This window comes from Saccostrea echinata, unplaced genomic scaffold (assembly GCF_033153115.1).
Source record: "Saccostrea echinata isolate AGI-Se365-2 ecotype Australia unplaced genomic scaffold, CSIRO_AGI_Sech_v1 ptg000046l, whole genome shotgun sequence".
NCBI classification, from domain to species: Eukaryota; Metazoa; Mollusca; class Bivalvia; order Ostreida; family Ostreidae; genus Saccostrea; species Saccostrea echinata.
The window spans coordinates 5,511,614-5,530,000 of record NW_026889795.1 but is presented as its reverse complement, the minus strand read 5'-3'; the positions used below and the strand labels follow the sequence as shown (position 1 = coordinate 5,530,000).

At 34.6% G+C, this 18,387-nt stretch overlaps 2 protein-coding genes across 2 annotated transcripts; both read right to left on the bottom strand.

Annotated features, from left to right (window-relative positions):
• Positions 1 to 2,329: 2,329 nt before the first annotated feature.
• LOC133201967 (uncharacterized) lies at positions 2,330 to 5,511 on the bottom strand. The gene is made up of 3 exons (XM_061337754.1): positions 4,804 to 5,511; positions 4,357 to 4,405; positions 2,330 to 3,007 (listed from the first exon to the last, which is right to left on the bottom strand). Exons 1-3 carry the CDS (start codon positions 5,509 to 5,511, stop codon positions 2,718 to 2,720), a joined length of 1,047 nt encoding a protein of 348 aa, XP_061193738.1. The 3' UTR covers positions 2,330 to 2,717.
• A 1,334-nt stretch (positions 5,512 to 6,845) lies between these two features.
• LOC133201966 (uncharacterized) lies at positions 6,846 to 13,147 on the bottom strand (the record flags this gene model as incomplete). The annotated part of the gene is made up of 5 exons (XM_061337753.1): positions 6,846 to 7,420; positions 7,969 to 8,217; positions 9,545 to 9,997; positions 10,505 to 10,660; positions 12,307 to 13,147. Coding segments are annotated over 5 exons (2,274 nt in total), but the record flags the coding sequence as incomplete, so codon positions are not given.
• Positions 13,148 to 18,387: the final 5,240 nt, after the last annotated feature.

Sequence of the window (18,387 nt, the reverse complement as noted above, 5' to 3'; positions counted from 1 at the left end):
TCCATTGTGGCCCCACCCTACCTGCGGGGGTCATGATTTGAACAAACTTGAATCTTCACCACCTGAGGATGCTTCCATATAAAAATGACCAATCATGGCTTTGCTGTTCTTGAGAAGAAAATTTTTAAAAATTTTTCCTATATACTCCTTTTTCAAAAATTTTGATCATCCATTGTGGTCCCACCCTACCCCAGTGGGTCATGATTTGAACAAACTTGAATCTACACCACCTGAGGATGCTTCCACATAAATATGACAAATCATGGCTTTGCTGTTCTTGAGAAGAAGATTTTTCCTATATATTCCTATGTAAAACTTCTTGGCCCCAACCTATCCCCAGAGGTCATGACTTGAACAAACTTGAATTTACACCACTTGAGGATGCTTCCATATAAATATGACTAATCATGGCTTTGCTGTTCTAGAGAAGAAGTTTTTTAAAGATTTTTCTATATATTCTTATGTAAAACTTTGATCGTCCATTGTGGCCCCACTTTGCCCCCGGGGGTCATAATTTGAACAATTTTGGAATTTACACGACCTGAGGATGATTCCACATGAGTTTCATCTTTCCTGGCCCAGTGGGTCTTGAGAAGATTTTTAAAAGATGCCTTTAATTTTTCACTAATTTGTAATTATCTCCTCTTGGAAGATGGCGTGGCCCTTCATTTGAACAAACTTGAGTTCCCTTTACCCAAGGATACTCTGTGCCAAGTTTGGTTGAAAATGGCCCAGTAGTTCTGGAGAAGTTGATGAAATTGTGAAAAGTTTACAACAAAAACGACGACAGACAATGGACAAATTTTGATCAGAATAGCTCACTTGCGCCTTCGGCCCAGGTGAGCTAAAAAGATATACATTCAAAGGATATCATTCTTTCCTGATTGATTGTTTGGGGCTTAACATGGAGTCGGATGTATTTCAGGCCTTTTGGTAATTCTGCTGCAACTTTTATTCTAAGAAGAATGATAGTGATTATAATGGTTTTGACTAAATTCGTGCCTTGTTTTACTGAAATGAAACCAAGGCTGTAAAAGACATAAACAAAAAAAAAAAAAAATAAAGTTTCATCTTTCTTTCAAATGGTCATGCATCAATTGATCTGCAAGAAAGATGTCCATGACAGTCACCTAAATTTACACTCTTGCCCCTGCAGGAACTCAAACTGTTGATTGAATTTTGTATTTAAGTATACTGTACTTTAGAACAAGAGGCCCATGGGCCACAACACTCACATGAGTTACTTTGGCCTTACTGTTCTTCACCAGATTTTCCCCCTTGTAATACCTTTTGTTGCCCCACCCTACCACCAGGGGTCATGATTTCAAAAATTTAGAATCTACACTACCCCCAGGATGCTTCCTTGTGAGTTTCAGCTTTTATGGCCCAGTGGTTCTTGAGAAGAAGATTTTAAAGATTTTTTCTATATATTTCAATGTAAAACTTGAATTCCCTATTGTAGCCCCACCCTACCCCCGCGGGTCATGATTTGAACAATTTAGAATCTAAACTACCCCGGGATGCTTTCACATAAGTTTCAGCTTTTCTGGCCCATTGGTCCTGAGGACAAGAGTTTTAAAAACTTTTCCTATATATTTCAATGTAAAAATTGGATTCCCTTTTGTGGCCCCGCTCTACCCCCAGGGGTCATGATTTGAACAAATTAGAATCTACACTACTACAGGATGCTTCCACATAAGTTTCAGATTTTCTGGCTCAGTGGTTCTTGAGAAGATTTTTAAAGATATTTCCTATATATTTCAATGTAAAAATTGGATTCCCCATTGTGGCCCCGCCCTATCCCCGGGGGTCACGATTTGAACAATTTAGAATCTACACTACCCCAGGATGCTTCCACATAAGTTTCAGTTTTTCTGGCCCAGTGGTTCTTGAGAAGATTTTTTAATGACCCTATCCTATTTTTGTTTTTTCTTGATTATCTCCCCTTGTAAAGGGGCTTTGCCCTTCATTTTAACAATTTAAACTCCCCTTCACCCAAGGATGCTTTGTACTAATTTTGGTTAAAATTGACCTAGCGCTTCTTGACAAGTTGAAAATATGAAAAGTTTACAGATGGACGGACGGACAATGGGTGGTCAGAAAAGCTCACTTGAGCTTTCAGCTCAGGTGAGCTAAACCGAGGGGGGGGGGGGGGGGGGGGGGGGGGGAGAGGGAGGGACTTTGGTAGGTGTATCTTTTGACAATTTGTTAACAGACAGTGCTTTACTTCACAGAAGTTTTCCTACTCTACAACGATTAAAAATTTAGGAATGAAAAGACATTTTAGAAACAAGAGATGTTTGTGAAACACTTATGCCCCCCCCCCATCCCCCCGAAATAATTGGAATTTTTCTATGTTCAAGGGTCATAACTCTGTCAAAAATTGCTCGATCATACCCAAAACAGAACTTGACCTAGATATTCTTATGATAAATCTGTATACCAAATTTCATTTCAGTATGTGCAACCTCTGCGAAGAAAATGAACAAAAACTGTTGGTGGACCAACCGACAGACTGACTGATAGACAGCATCAAAGCAATATGCCCTCCCTTCTTAGAAGGGGGACATAAAAATGAGCAAAGACAAAGTATTGATAAGTACATACATGCGCACAATGCATGTTCATAAAACTATGATATTGAAATGATAAAAGACACTTTGACAATGCTCTAAATACAATCAGTGACTAATTCAAATGTTCATATTTCATATACATCATGGATTAAAAACTCTTTCTATCTCCCCAAAATCCACTTCCCCTCTGAAATCTTTGATGACTTCAAGGAGCTTCCTCACAGTAGCTTGTCTCCCCTCCTTCTTTCTCCAGGTATCAAGAATTTTGAAAATCTGTGTCCGCACACCTTGACTCTGGTAATCAATCTTTATTTGTTCAACTGTAGCACTGTCTACTTCTAGTCCAATCCCAATTAATTGGAAAATGGCCCCAATATGTCTACTGACCATCAGAAGTTCCTTATCTGTTGGTGTTCTTTCTAGTCTTTCAGCTGAAATGATTATTTTTACATTTAGTACTTGCAAAAAGCTTAGACTATATATTCGACTACATGAGCTTTTCCTTCACAGAAATATAAGTCTTTTCTCATAAAACCATAGCACTGGTCAGCACTATATTAATTATGTAGTATACAAGGTAAGATAGATTGACGACAGAATTTTAGTATCACATAAACTCTTCTGTTAAGCTTTCAAAATTATTTTCCTCTTGTTTCTGATAAGTCCAAAAATTAAAAACATAATCTTTATTATTTCTTTGTTTTAATTTTTGTCAATAAAGCTATCGATTATTTGACATTGACCCCTCTTCCTACCCCATCCCCCTCCCTTCCAATTTCTTATTTTTCATTGCACGTGTTATCACATATAGAGCTATAACCTTTCCTGTTACGTTAAATTAACATTTCTTAATGTGTTTACAGTATGCAAATACTCTTAAAAGGACTAAAGTATTTATATGTAGCAAAAACCAGTAGATTTTGTACTTGTTTTCGGTAGTACATGTATTAAAATAAAAGAGGGCGTGGCACTTCCTGTGAACAAACTTCACCCAAGGATGTTTTTGGCAGGTTTGGTTGAAATTGCCCCAGTGGTTCTGGAGTAGAAGTCGAAAATGTGAAAAGTTTACAGATGCACAGACAGACAGACGCCAGACATAAAGTGTTTAGAAAAGCTCGCTTGAGCTTTCTGAGCAAGTGAGATTAACGAATTTAAAAAAAGAGTTAACACTCCCCCTCTATATACACAAACTTTGGTTTATGATACACATCCAAGATGCATCAACTAAAACATTTGGTGATAGTAGGTTTCTCAACACAAATTGTGATACTTCGTACTACACCAAAATTCAACAATAAATCCGATACTTACTTCTGAGATATGACACTTGACCCCACCCTGACCTCTCATTCATTATACCCAAAGATGCGACACTTGACCCCACCCTGACCTCTCATTCATTATACCCAAAGATGCGACACTTGACCCCACCCTGACCTCTCATTCATTATACCCAAAGATGCGACACTTGACCCCAACCTGACCTCTCATTCATTATACCCAAAGATGCGACACTTGACCCCAACCTGACCTCTCATTCATTATACCCAAAGATGCGTTAACTGACAATTTTTGAAGATTTTAGGCCAATATTATGAAAGATATAATGTGCAGGAACACAAAAAGAAAACAAGCAGACAGAAGGGCATACAGACAAATTGAAATGGTATATCAAAATACAGGTCGTCAAAAGAGGGACGTATGATGATCTTAAATGTTAAACAGTTAGTTAAACTGCCATTATAATACAGGTTAAGGAAATAATGGACAGTGAGGAAACCTGGACTTTCGAGTTTTCCTTCTTTGTCGACATCCTTCTTTTGCTGTTCCTGTTTGATAAAAAGATCATACCTATTAATAACTTACATATATATTCAAAATTCATGACAGATTCTTTGTGAAACTTATTTTTTGTTAGTCAAAAAATGATTGAAGGGTTAATATATTTTTTTTTTGTTTTATAGAGCATTAAAATATCTTGGAGTTTAAGATTAAGAATAAAAAATTCTTAAACTTTTAGAATTTTGATTTGAGCATTTTATTCTCTTCGGAAATACTTAACTTAAAACAATGTATATTTGGAGGAATTTTCGCTCTGTAACTATATTAATTTGATAAATGCTGTCTAGTTTTTCGAAAATATATCCTAAATTACTTAATTCCAAACTATATGATATCTCTTGTTTTTATTGTAGGATATGTTTTATAATTATAAATTATAGAGTACCTGTTTCCAATATTTTGTGACATCGCTTGAGTTAATTTTATGCTTTTTCCTGGCTGGACAGGACGGACACTGAAAAGTCGCTCTTGTAAACTTCGATTCCTTTATGACAGCGCTTTCTTTGCTGTCACAGAATCCAGCAGGTTTGCATTTGAATGCAACATGGAATCCAGAGTTATTCTGAAATGTGTTTGAAAGATTGTGTAATATACTTTCAATTCTGTCTCTGATCTGGTGACATGTTGAGACATCAACTTCTCCCTCTGTAACAAACACTTGTAATTGAATATCTGTTTTAGTCATTCCAACCATGATGTTATGGTGCAGGTCAGGAAACACGAAAATAGCTACAGTCTGGTAAATGCATCCTCGGTCTTCATCAGAAAAAAATTCCCAAGGAATCTGAATGCAAGTTGCTACAAGGCGATGGAAAATGCCAGCAGGAAGAACATCAAACTCGTAGCAGAGGATGGAGGAGGCAGGGTATTCTGTAAAGCTACTGGCAGGGAATGGTATTTTATTCATACATGGAACATACCATTTATTATGTTGTTCCCCCATGTCAGCTAAGAGTCCTAGCTTCTGCATGTATGGCAAAATCTCATTTTTGTGTTCAATATAGCCCTTATTGTTCATTTCCCAAACAGCTGACAGCAAGGTGTCAGTTAATTCTCCGGTTTCATTGAATTCTCTCCATTCCTTCGCAAACATCACTAAATCTCTCACTGCATGGTTTTTATCTGTTATGACATTTTTGAATGCATCTGCAAACCACTGAACATCTAGAATAATTATATCATCGAGGGATTCTTGGTTAAAATGCAATATTTCCCTGATGTCATGGAAAAACTGCAGCATCACATGCACATCTTCTGCTTTTTCCAGTTTTATTTCCCGTGGCAATTCTGCATTAAATGACAGCAGTTCTTTTGTATCTATAATCTTCAGGTGTTTCTTTTCCTGGAAAAAATGTTCAAATATAGCCCACGAACGTGGCAGCTGTTCGCCCCAGTGATCAAGTTCTTGAACAACATTAGCAATCGACAGTTTAATTTCTTCAATGCTCTCATTGTCATGGAAACCAACAGCAAACATCCTTTCTTTGTCAAAATGGCGCTGCAAGGACTTGTCTTTTGTGTCAAGAATTATGCAAACATCTCCAAAAAACTTCAGTTTCTCCTGAAGAAAATTAATTCTAATCAGCAAGAAGACTTTATTTTTGTAGAAAAAAATGATTGTAGATTTAAAAGAAGTAGTCGTAGATTATAAAATTAAAAAAACCCAATAATATACAAAATATGTTTAATGAACTGTATTACATAAAATCACCCTTACCACCTCTGTTTTTTCTTCGGCATGTGTGCCAATAAGTAGAATGGGGGCCTTATCACTACCGTATTGATGAAGGGACTTCACCCAAAATGTAAGATAATCTGAATAAAAAAAATACATAAAGCAACATTTCTTAAATGAAATAAGCTTGGCTCTGTTGATGTCATCATAATATCCATAACTTTGATAGCATAGCTTATTATAAGGAACACAATTTGGGCATTGAAAACCATCAATTAAAATAAAATTCAAAATGCAGGATAGAAAAGTTACAACCATACTTTGTTCATTAAATGTCATTTAAGCACTGAATTATTATTAGTTGAAATATGTAGTCATTTAATTGCAAAGGTGTGTGCCAAAAAAAAAAAAATTAATAAATAAAAATGATTGCACCCTAAATTACTCAATTCGTTCAATTTTCAACCAAAGCGTGATATCATCTTTCCAGATATGAATAACTTTGGCATAATGACAGGCAAAAATTAATATTAGGTGAAACATATACAAAAGACCTTACACTCGTTTCTTTTATAATTTTTATAATTTTATGACTAATTAACCTTGTCTTCCAAGCAAGTCCCTATATTTAATTCGTGGCGGATCTAAATGAGGGGCAATGCATTTTTGAAATTTGCTGTGGTGTAAAGAAATTATATTGTACTGTGAGGAGAAAGCAAGATTACTTTGATAATTTTCAACAAGAAAGAGGCTCATAGAAAAACCTTAATATATTTGATATTGTAAGATAAAAAGCATTCCTTCAAACCTTTATAAGTCCATTCCTTAAAAATTGAGCCTTCCTGGCAACACACTTCCTCTCCAACCTTATCATCAAACCTTTTCTCCATATTGAGCACCAGAATGAAGAATGCCCGTGGACTCAGAAAAATCTGATGCGACGCATAATAAGCACACTGTCCCGCAAAATCAACCATAGTGATTCTTTTCTCAGGATCATCAGAAACATTTCTTGTAACACGTAAAATTCCCGATATTTCAGAGTCTTGAGCAACATTCTCCCTATCATCAATTTCTCCTATAGGTTTATCAGACAAAGTAGCAGCGTTGATTCCTTTCGACAAATCAGCTTCAAGATTCATGTTGGCCCCTGACGTCTGTTCCACACTAACTATGTCACTGGCAATGTTTTCACCTTCCATTGGTACTTCAATATCCTGCTTTTTTAAATCATCAGTTACTTCTACTGGGGGTTCTGGAACATCGTGGATTTGACTGGTTTCATCAAATGTTACCTTGAAGTGTTGTTTTTGATCTGATGAGTTTACTGAAAAAGAAATACATGCATGTTGATCTGTTGTTTCTAAGGAAAATTACTTAAATCAGATCCCTCTTCTGGAAAACGTACTAAAGATCCAGCATCTGAACCAAATTTTGTAGCATGGATCCATAGATATATCATCCATGCAATTTTGATCACCAAAATGCTAATATTTACTTAAGAATGGACATGCTCCTGCAACTTTAACCTGGTCAATTATCCGTAATATCAAGGTTAGATCCAGCACCTGAAGCAAGTATGGTACAGACCATGAAACCTGCTACTACACCATTAAAGTGTGTGATTTTTATGGGATTTTTTTTGTTTCGTTTTATTCGGTATTGTATTTCATAAGAGTTTGTAGTTAGTACCGGTATGCAGGATGCGTAGTAGCACATTTCGGGGCCTGGAGCTCTCATCCCAAGATGAATAATCATTTCAAGTTTGGTCCAGCTAGGGCTTAATTCAGAACTTGTTGGTGAGATGCAGTATCCAAAGCAAGTCTTGAAGTGTGTATCCCTACATGTAGTATGTTTTTATGAAAACAAAAATACCTTTGATGGTGTTTGACACATCAAATATGTCATAATGTACATCAATTCCCCTCGTTGATTTGGTATTTTTCAGAATTTCTTTTAGGTCAATACCCTTCAGTCTCTCTAACAATGTTGTTTTCCCACTACCAGCACACCCTACTATCATCCCAGAGGCGTGGTACATCATCGTTCTACCTTTCCTCAGATTCTCGATGTAGTTCTTCACGGTTTTATCTCCTCTCATTATTATCTGCATTGGTATGCCAACTGTAAAGAAAATAAATTATAAAACCAACCTGTTCCAAGAGTTCATATTTTGACTTTGAAACTATTAATGTAACTGAATATTTAGCTGCAGAACTGTAGAGTTATGGTTTTATATTTTAGTCTTTGACCATAACGCTACAGATCCCGTTATGCAAATATGGTACAATTTACGGCGCAAGATTTTCTGCGCATGGTTGGGGAGAATTTTTCAACTTTCCAGAATTTGCCAATCAACTACCTTTCACTCCCTGATTCTAGACATTTTTTATCCAAACTGTATATTTTATCCACTCCCTCCCTAACCCCTTACAATCATCCCTACAGACCAATAAACTTGCTTGTTTTTATTCTCTGCCATCCGACATCAATTTTGAAGGGTTTAAGGCCGTAACTGCCGATCACAGGTCTTAATTTGAAGACCTCCACAGGGTTTGACATTAACATTTATGAGTACTAGACCAGTCGGGCTACTTACAATAATTTTTACTAGCCCTGACCATAAAATCACTAGCCCTGACCAAACTTGAAAATTTTACTTTTTTATAATCTGCTAACTATAATGGGAAAAAAGTTTCGAAACCATACTTTAATAAAGACACCGTCTCTCGCACCTGTTAAGATATATTTTGACAGACTGTTCCATAGGTCGCTGGCCATTAGGTCGGGTTAAGCGTGACATGCAAATATTGCAAGCCTTAAGGAACAATCAATGAACTTAAATAAAATATTACCCTAAATATGAATACATTGTGAATTAAAGAATATAATATATTATTCAACAACTATTCATACTAATTTATACTGAAAGAAGCTAGTTCCCATCGCAACTTGTCTATTACAGCTGGGATAAAAAATAGCCATCGTGTCATACAGGGAAGTTTTCTTTTACAGAGCGATGGCTGATGTTAACAATCAGACAAATAAGAATCTAACAAATAAAATTAAAACTCTTTAGAATATTTATTTGAAAGACTGAAAATTAATGAGGGTTATCATTTATTTCATCCACACGACCAGTCAGTCTAGTTCACATATATTTTCCACGACCGGACCACTCATTTACTTGGACGTGCCTTAGTGTCAAACCCTGCCTCCACCAGCAAGTGGTGTCGTCTCAACAAGAGGGAAAATTTTCTGAGGAACATTAAACAAACTAACCCTAGGATGTCTGATGGACTGGTGGATATTCAGTTAATGTTGAGTCCTGTGGGATCCAGGGGTGACCTTGATGTTCACTAGAGTATGAAAACGTTCACAGGCTATAATCACATTGGCCCCTCCCGAACTGGGACTCTTGGATCTAACAAGCAGTACAAACTATACATACCCTTGCTGAATACCATGTCATGTACGGATGTGTCCTGCCATGTTGGGTGTTTGAAAATATCTTCTCCAAGTCTTTCTATCAATTGTTCCGTTTGTTGTGGCAATAACCAGCAGAAGACTTCATTCACTTGTGAGGGGTATATCCATGACCTGCAGTACTCAACTATATTTTCTTTTTCTGCCCAAGTCAGAAAAATATCCAGAAATTTAGGATCTTCTACAAAATTGAGAAAACTGGCATGTCTAAGGAATTCATGAGAAAACATTATTTCTGAATTGTTATATTTCAGTATTGGACTAAATTTTTCCAAATTGGCAGGGCTGGATTCTGTCGTGATTTTCTTGAAATTGAAACTTTCTGCAACAGCATTGTATTTCTCAATCCAACGTCCCTCTTTTAGATTGATTCTGTATAACTTGCACAGAAGAAGGCACATCAACACTGCATCTCCATCTACAAATTGTAAAATTAATGTTACAGTAATGTATGTCCTTCTCAGAATTAAGTCTATGCTATGATTACTCCGATTTTTTGTTAACAAATCATTTTTCCATTTATACAATAGACAAAATTCAGTAGAGCTGCCCCCACAAGAAACTAAACAGAGGACATTCAGTACATGTTTTTACAGCGTCTGATTACTCTAGAATTTAACATTTAGTTATGCCCCTTAAAGTAGCCCTCTATCTTGAAAACCTTTTGATTTACGGACATCAATTTTGGTACAATGGTACTCACTTAGAAGAAAATTACCCCCAATATTGAGGTCTGAAGGAGATAAAAACTTACATGCATTTTTATGTTTGCCCCTTACTAAGAGTTGACCAATTACCTTTTTTTCAGCATCATTACAGTTTAAATTTAAAGTTGTTCCCTTTTTAATTTTACCAAATGGAGGGGGGTATATGTTTCTCAATCATTTCTTGTTTTCTTTATCATTACATTTTGATTGTAACAAACCTATTTGTGTGTGAATCTCCCCCAAGCTTCTCCTTACATCTCTACAGTCATGTCCTCTATGATCTTCTGAGGTGCACTCCTTACACAAGGGAACCTCACATGTGACACAGAAGTCTTCCAATGTACCTCTGGGATGATATTTGCATTTTGGGAGGCCTGTTTGTAAAAGAATTGATTTGTTATTGACAGACAAAATCAATTTGGAAAAGTGAGTTTTGACTTTAGCATCTTCTTCATTCTTCAATTCTATTCAAAATTGAAAAATAGAGAATTTTGAATTTCAGTATTGTGACATTTTAAGGCGTAATTATTTTTATGAAAATGAAAAAAAAATCGACCGGGCCCATATCAAGGAGAAGAGAAATGTTACAATTAAAAGATTTGAAAATAAAAATATATATTTTCCGAACGTCATCCATGGTACATTATAACCACTAAGGAATTAATTTGCATCATGAGAATAATAAAAATCTTCAAGGGCAAAGTTCACAAAAATTTTGAAATTTCCCATGTAAAATGTATATCAGGAATCAAAAGTTTACTTGCATCTTAGGAAAATAATGTTTAATATTGTTTGCTGTAAATTTAAACCAATACGATATTGAAGTCAAAACTAATTTGAAACAGCTTTATGACAACAACTTATCTATTGACCTTGTTACAGCTGTAACCCCAGAAACTGTCTCTAGCAAATTTCACCCTAGCTCTACGCCCCCCCCCCCTCCCCATCTCCTTCAATTTTAAATAGAGCAAAAAATCTCTGCACATAAACATAAACAGACCAACAGACAAACGTAAACTTTTACTAATTAGATGAATATATTTTCATAATTTCTGAGCAGTACACTTAAAACTGTGTTGCAGCCTGTAGAGAGTTCGTTATAATATTGATAACGTTCTTTACTGTATCCATGTTCTATATCAATCTGCCAAATAAGCTGTATCTTTAATTAATGCATGTCAGATTTATTTGGTAAATCACTTCAAATTTAATTCAACTGCTTTAAAATTCTTTTTCAATTAATTCTATTTATATTTTTTTATGCAAAGATTGAGCTATCACTATACTTATTTTACAGAGCACAAAAATACTGTACATGTAATATACATACAAAGTTAACCCAATACACAGTGTAGATTACCCCCTACACCTGCTACAGAAATACACAATTCATTTTCAGACAGAGCTGTGTTAATATCAATGGTGTTTATATCAAACAGCAGAAAATGTAACCTAGCTCTTATAAAAACATGTAATATGTTAATGAATAATGATATGTTAAAAATACAGTGACTATATATACAACCCACCCACCTACCCCCACCCCACAAAGGCTTTTAAACTTTTCTCACGTAAATTAAACTCTACGTAATGATGTCTTATTACAAACAAAGAACAAAAAAACTGAATAGAAATGTTAGAGTACATATTGTATATTATATACAGATAAATGTAGATTCTATGTACACATGTAGTATGAATTAAAAAGATCTTAACAGGTAGTTTGTGGAAAATAAACAGTCACAACAACATGTTCTTATATACTACCACTACATAATACACAAACAAAAATAATTATATAATTATATATATACTAATTAAGTCATAGTAGAATTATATTCTGTATAGTCTTATACTTGTTCTTTAATACTTACTTACATATCTATAATATATGTAATGTAACCGCACATAAAAATGTAACAATTAACTCCCTAATGTATTCTGCAGTAGTTGATTATTTTGTACAACACAGATTTTTTAGAGAGCATAGATAAACAGGGATCCGAACATTATTACTTACCAGTCAGAGAGTCTCTGTCTACCACTCTATATATGTTTACTGTGTTGTTGATGGCTGAACCTACCCACAGTAGGTGTGTGGTATCATCATAACTCAGGCCCTGTGGTCTGTTTATCCCGTGTGGTGATGTCTGTATCTGTGACAGGAAGTTACCTTCTCTGTCTATCATCTGTACTGAGTGGGTGAACCAATCACACACCAGGATGTGTGACAGCCCGTCTGTACAGATTCCACGTGGTCGTAGTCGTGATCCTGATGGAGGTCCTGTGTAGGAGAAGCGAAGACTTCCACCACGATCTGTCACCACTACAGCATCACGGCCAAAGTCAGACACAATAACATCTCCATTGCGGTTCTCTGTGATGTAGCTAGGATATCTATACAGTCTCTGACCTGTGTTGTTGTTGTACTGTATGGTCTGGATGTGTTCTCCTGTGGAGTTATACTGCACTAACTTGCCTGTCTTTGTATCAAATCTACACATCCCGACCAGCAGGTCTCCAGTGGAGGGGGAGCTGTAGACACTCAGTGGTCTCCATGGTGCTGTGTACTTTATTAATGTAGTCTTTACTTTGTTCTCTGTAGACAGTTTGTTTATGTTATCGTGACTGTCTATATAAATTAAATCACCGTCATTGTTCACAGTGTGTCCTCCCCATATACTACGTATATCTGTCAGATGATGTAGTTTATCCCCTGCTGTGTTTGTCAAGATGAGATTGAATAGATCACTGATCCAGACCCGGTCTGAGGATACACGGGAAATGTGACTACACTTCCTAACACTTGTCACTGTGACAGATTTCTGTAACACTAATCTATACATCATTGACAGCAGACATTTATTTCATCTTTATCCTGTGGTTTTATAACAGAATCCCGTGTTGATTTCCTCAGTCAGGGAGATTTCTCTGTCAATTACAACACACTGCTAGAATCACTGACATGAATAACATAGACTCTCTTTACAATTTTTTTTTAAATCTAACTAAATAGGTCATTAAATAATTGTCTATTTTAAAACATTATATACTGTCTTTACATTTAGTTCATTTATATATGTTTCTAGGCTTTATACATAGTTTGTGTATTAACATATTAATCTTAAATCATCTTAAAGTTAATTACACTATATATATATCGATTATTTCTCTCACTTCAAGACTTGCATAACATATTATATAAACATGTCATGACATATCGAGACAAGTTCTCAAGTAATATAGAATTCTGTTGCCCCTGAAAACACTGTGAGTCGTACCTTATATATGGTGCTGAAGCCTTCGGTTACATTGTTTGATTAAGGAGACTGACTGACACTGACTAATTGAGGAGAGTCATTTGTACACAGCACTGGACTGGAATCTGATCTAAATTAAAAATTGCATTAATACAAAATCCCATTGTTAAAGATCAATTGACAATTTTCATTAGATTGATATCAATATATGAACGTGTAATAATTCTTAAATTCATATTTTTGATTGTGTCAATTTAATTATGTAGAAACATGTGAAAGATCAATTAAAATCAATGGAATATTACATCAATTCAATCTTGCTTACTTTCATAAGAAAACACCATATATAATAGCACTTTATACAGTGAACAACACTGATATAAAGAAGAGGCCTCTGTGCCACAATGCTCACCTGTGCCACCCCTCCCTGTTCTTCATTACAAGAGTAAAAAATAAAATTCTATTTTAATTCACTAGAAATTTTTTCCCATGTTGTTGTTCAGCCTTAGCCCAAAGGATCATGAAAACTAACTTGGAACAACTCTTCCTAGAGATCCATCAATATCAGTATGACTAATATGGCCTTTCTGTTCTGAAGAAGAAGTAAGCATTCAATAGATGAGAACTGCTCCTTGATTTAAGCCTTACTCTAACCCTAGGATCTATTATTTGAAGAAAAAACAAAACAAAACAAATCCAAACAATACTGGAATGTTTCTATGTAAATGTGATTTAGTGTAGCTCTGGGTTTTTTTTTTAAAGGAATGTTTTAAAAATAAAACCCTTCTTATTTTTCTTTTAAAATATTGGTCTCCCATTGTAGCCCAAACTTACTGTGGGGAAAGAGAGGAGGCATGATTTAAGCAAACTTGAGTTGGTACTTCATGTAATATGAATTCTAAGTAATCATGACCCTGCTGCTCTTGAATAGAAGATTTTAATTTTTTTCTCTATAACACACCAATTCCCAAGTAAAAATTTGATTTCCTATTGGGGTACCACCTTACTCCTGGGAGTCATGATTTGAAAAGACTTGAATCTGCACTCCATGAAGATGACTACAATTTAATATAACTAATTAGGGCCCTGCTGTTCATGAGAAAAAAAATTCAAATATATTTTTCATATAATATACCCAAGTATAACTTACTGTGATCCTTTAATATGGACATACATGCCCCCACCTTGGGGGTCATGATTTGAACAAACTTGTACCTGCACTACCTATAGATAATTCACCTACAGACTTATTTCAAAAAGATTTCCCCCCTTTTTTTCCATGAAAAATATAGATCCTATATTGTAACCTGACCTTAATTTTAAGTGGGCCTTTAATTCAGAGAAAATAATGATAATTCAATATCAACATTACTGACATTGATCTGCATTTATGGAGATTATATTTTTCCTGTATACAAGCATAAGATGATCCACAATTTTAACCCAACCCAAAACCATGATCAATAAATTGGGGAAAATTCAACACAACTTGAGAATATTTGCATTATTCTTTTGCTATTTATTCCAATGAAAATTCTGATATCAAATAGCGGGCTCATCCTACGCTCAGAATTTAGAATTAAAACTATGCCAGGGAGTTTACTTGTAAGTTTCATTTTTTTGTTTTTTAAAATGTTTTTATGGCCCGTTATTGAAGATTTGGGGGCATATAGTTTTTGTCTTGCCCATCCATCCGTCTAGTTGTATGTTTGTTCGCCAAAAAACTTTAACCTTGCCCATAACTTTTGATTGGTTGCAACTATGGCTTTCATATTTCACATTTATATACCTTGTGACAAGACCTTTCTTTGGATACCAACATATTTGACTTCTGGACCTTGGAATTTGACCCACTTTTGCAAAATTTTATCAAACTTTAACTTTGGCATTAATAATGAACAGTTGGTGCTAGGGTTGTCATACTTTACATCTGTATTCTTGTAGTAAGACCTTTCTTGGATTTAGATATTTTTTACCTTTTGACCTTGACATTAGAGTTTAACCCACTTCTTAAAAACTTTAACCTTGGCAATAACCTTTGAACGGTCAGTATTAAGGCCTTCATATTTCACAGGTGTATTCCTTGCTACAAGACCTTCCATTGGATACCAAAAATATTGACCCTTTAACCTTGACCTTTGAGTTTGACCTACTTTTAAAATAAACTTTAACCTTAGTCATAACTTGTTGGTGCTACAACCTACATATATTACAAAAGTACTTATTATAACAAGAACATTACTTGGTAATGAACAATTATGACCCTTTGACCTTGACATTTGTGTTTGACCTACTTTTAAAAAAACTTTAACTTTGGCCATAAATTTGGAACGATTGGTGATATGGCTTTCATATTTTACGTGTTATGTCGTGACAAAACCGTTCCATGAGTGCCCACAGTTTAACCTTTTCTCTTGACCTTGAAGTAAATGGATGGTGCCAGGGCTATGATATTTCACGAATGCATTTCTTGTGACAAGACCTTCCCTTGGGCACCATGAATTTTTATCATTTGACCTTGACCTTTGACTAACTATTCAAAAAATTATAAACCTTGACATAATTTTCGTTGGTGCTACGGCTTCTATATTTCACACCTATATTTCTTAAGAGTAGATCTCTTTTTGGGTAACAGCATTTTTTTTCTCTTAACTTTAGAGTTTGACTTGCATTTAAGGAATTTAAACCTTTGCCATAAGCTGCCATATGGGGGCATCAGTGTTTCACAAACACATCTATATATTCTCATAATCCCATGTCAACCTTTGATCCTGTATTGTCGTCCATCCCTTCCCTCGGGAATCATGATTTTAACAATGTAGAATTTACGCCAAAAAATAATCTTTAGTTTCTCGGGCCAAACATTTCAAAATTCAATGTGGCAGGCAGGTTTTTCACAAAAATGATATCAACTGATTCTTACTTTTTATTCTCCTACAGAAATTGAAAGATGTACTCAATTATATTTAAATTTATTCTATCCATTTGTATATAAATCAATTAACAAGATACCGTATTACCAAGAAATATAGTGTGTACCTAAACATTATGCATGAAAAAGGAGATAACTCAATCTTATTTTTGAACTTGAAAAAAAAAGAAAGAAAATTTGGTTATTCTCTTTTTCAATATGTCAATAAGGTTTGATCAATGTGGCAATACTTGAATTGTTGCGGCAGTGACTGAGGATTTTTAGGCCTTATTCAGTAAATGACCCCCTATATATACGCTAAAGGATAAAATTTTTTTTTTTTTTTTTTTTTCTTTTTTAAATTTTCTTTGGACATAAGGAAAATTATAATTTATAAAGATGTAATTATTGTAATTTTGAACATAAGGAAATTGGCATTTACATGTACCCTCAAGAAATATGTTCAAGGACAATGGAATGGAGTATTGGTGAGCAGAAATCACTCTTGTTATTTTATTTTGTGAAAATACATAGGAATATTGTGTTTCATAACTTTATTTTGGTCTCTTGAAATGCTGAGAATGTTTGAATTGATTACAAATTGAGTAATACACTATATATTTCAATTTAATCTGTTTTAGATCAAATTGCAAAAAAATACCACAGAATCAGAACTCTTCAGTGTGCAGTGTATAGAGGGTTCTTAAGGAACTTTATACATGTTTCATCTTTTGTGACCCAGAGATTCTTGAAAAGGTTTTTACATTTCTAATGTAAACTTTGTTTCCATATTACGGCTCCACATTATCCTAAATACCCTCTTAATTATCTCTCCTTGGAAATGGAAATTGACCCTTCATTTAAGTGATTTTAAATCTATTATAACCAAAGATTCTAATTCTATGTACCAACTTTGGTTAGAATTGGCTGACTTGTGATTAAAAATATACATGACAAGTTTACAGATGGATGAGTTCATCTAGCCACACAGACAAACAGACAGTGGGTGATCAGAAAAGCTCAAGAGCTTTTGACTTAGGTCAGCTTATAAAGTAATAAAGAAAGTATATACCACAGAGATTTCCTTTGGCTATGTAGAGCACATTGAACCCTGTGTCTGTGTCATTACGACTTGGGCGGCAACCTGTACAAACAAAATGATGCTACATCATTACATTCTTGGAACAATCTCTGTTAAAAAAAAACATACCTATATTATTGCATTTTATTCTTCATAAAATATATCAGTCATCATCATGTAAAATAATGCCGCATTTATAAGGCTTTTTACAACATGAAAGGGGATTAAATTGATTTTCAAATTTTTCAACTTAAAAAAAGTTTTTCCCCCTTTTCTGCCATGCTTCTAACATTCTGTTTCTATGAGAAACAATATATATTTTTTTAAAACAATGTTTAATCAGAAAACATTTTAGAAAGTATTGATAATTTAATGTTTTTAGAGTATTAAGTATTAGAAAACAATAATGAGTCATTATCTCTTGACAAGTGCTAAAAGAGATAACACCTGCTATTCAGCTAAAATAAATTAAAAACTAGAAATATGTACACAGGGCATGAATGCCCGGCCAAGGGTTCATCAGGAAACTATCTTAAATAGTTTCCTTAAAACTTAATTTTATAGACAATAAATAATGAAGAAAAAGGTAATTGGGAAAGTCAAGGTAAAACTTTTGGATTTACTTGATAAATTCAAAACATATTATGTATGAGTGCATGTGCTTACATAAAATATTTTGAATCATCTTTGAAACAGAACAAAATGCAAATTTAAAAAAAGAAAGGTTAAGGTCACAGAAAAGTTCAAGGTCAAAGTTTTTAAATGCAGTTCAATAACTCTCGTTAATATGTATCTGTATATGAAGTCAAGGTCAAAAAATGTTGATGCAGTTGAAGAGTTTTCATCAAT

What these genes read in the sequence shown, in the direction of transcription:
- LOC133201967 (XM_061337754.1), bottom strand. Translation starts at nt 5,511, where the DNA reads ATGTTTGCGAAGGAATGGAGAGAATTCAATGAAACCGGAGAATTAACT. An exon ending in TCACAAAATATTGGAAACAG is followed by an intron (nt 4,406 to 4,803) that starts GTACTCTATAAT and finishes TTTATCAAACAG; the next exon opens with GAACAGCAAAAGAAGGATGT. An exon ending in AGGAAAACTCGAAAGTCCAG is followed by an intron (nt 3,008 to 4,356) that starts GTTTCCTCACTG and finishes TAATCATTTCAG; the next exon opens with CTGAAAGACTAGAAAGAACA.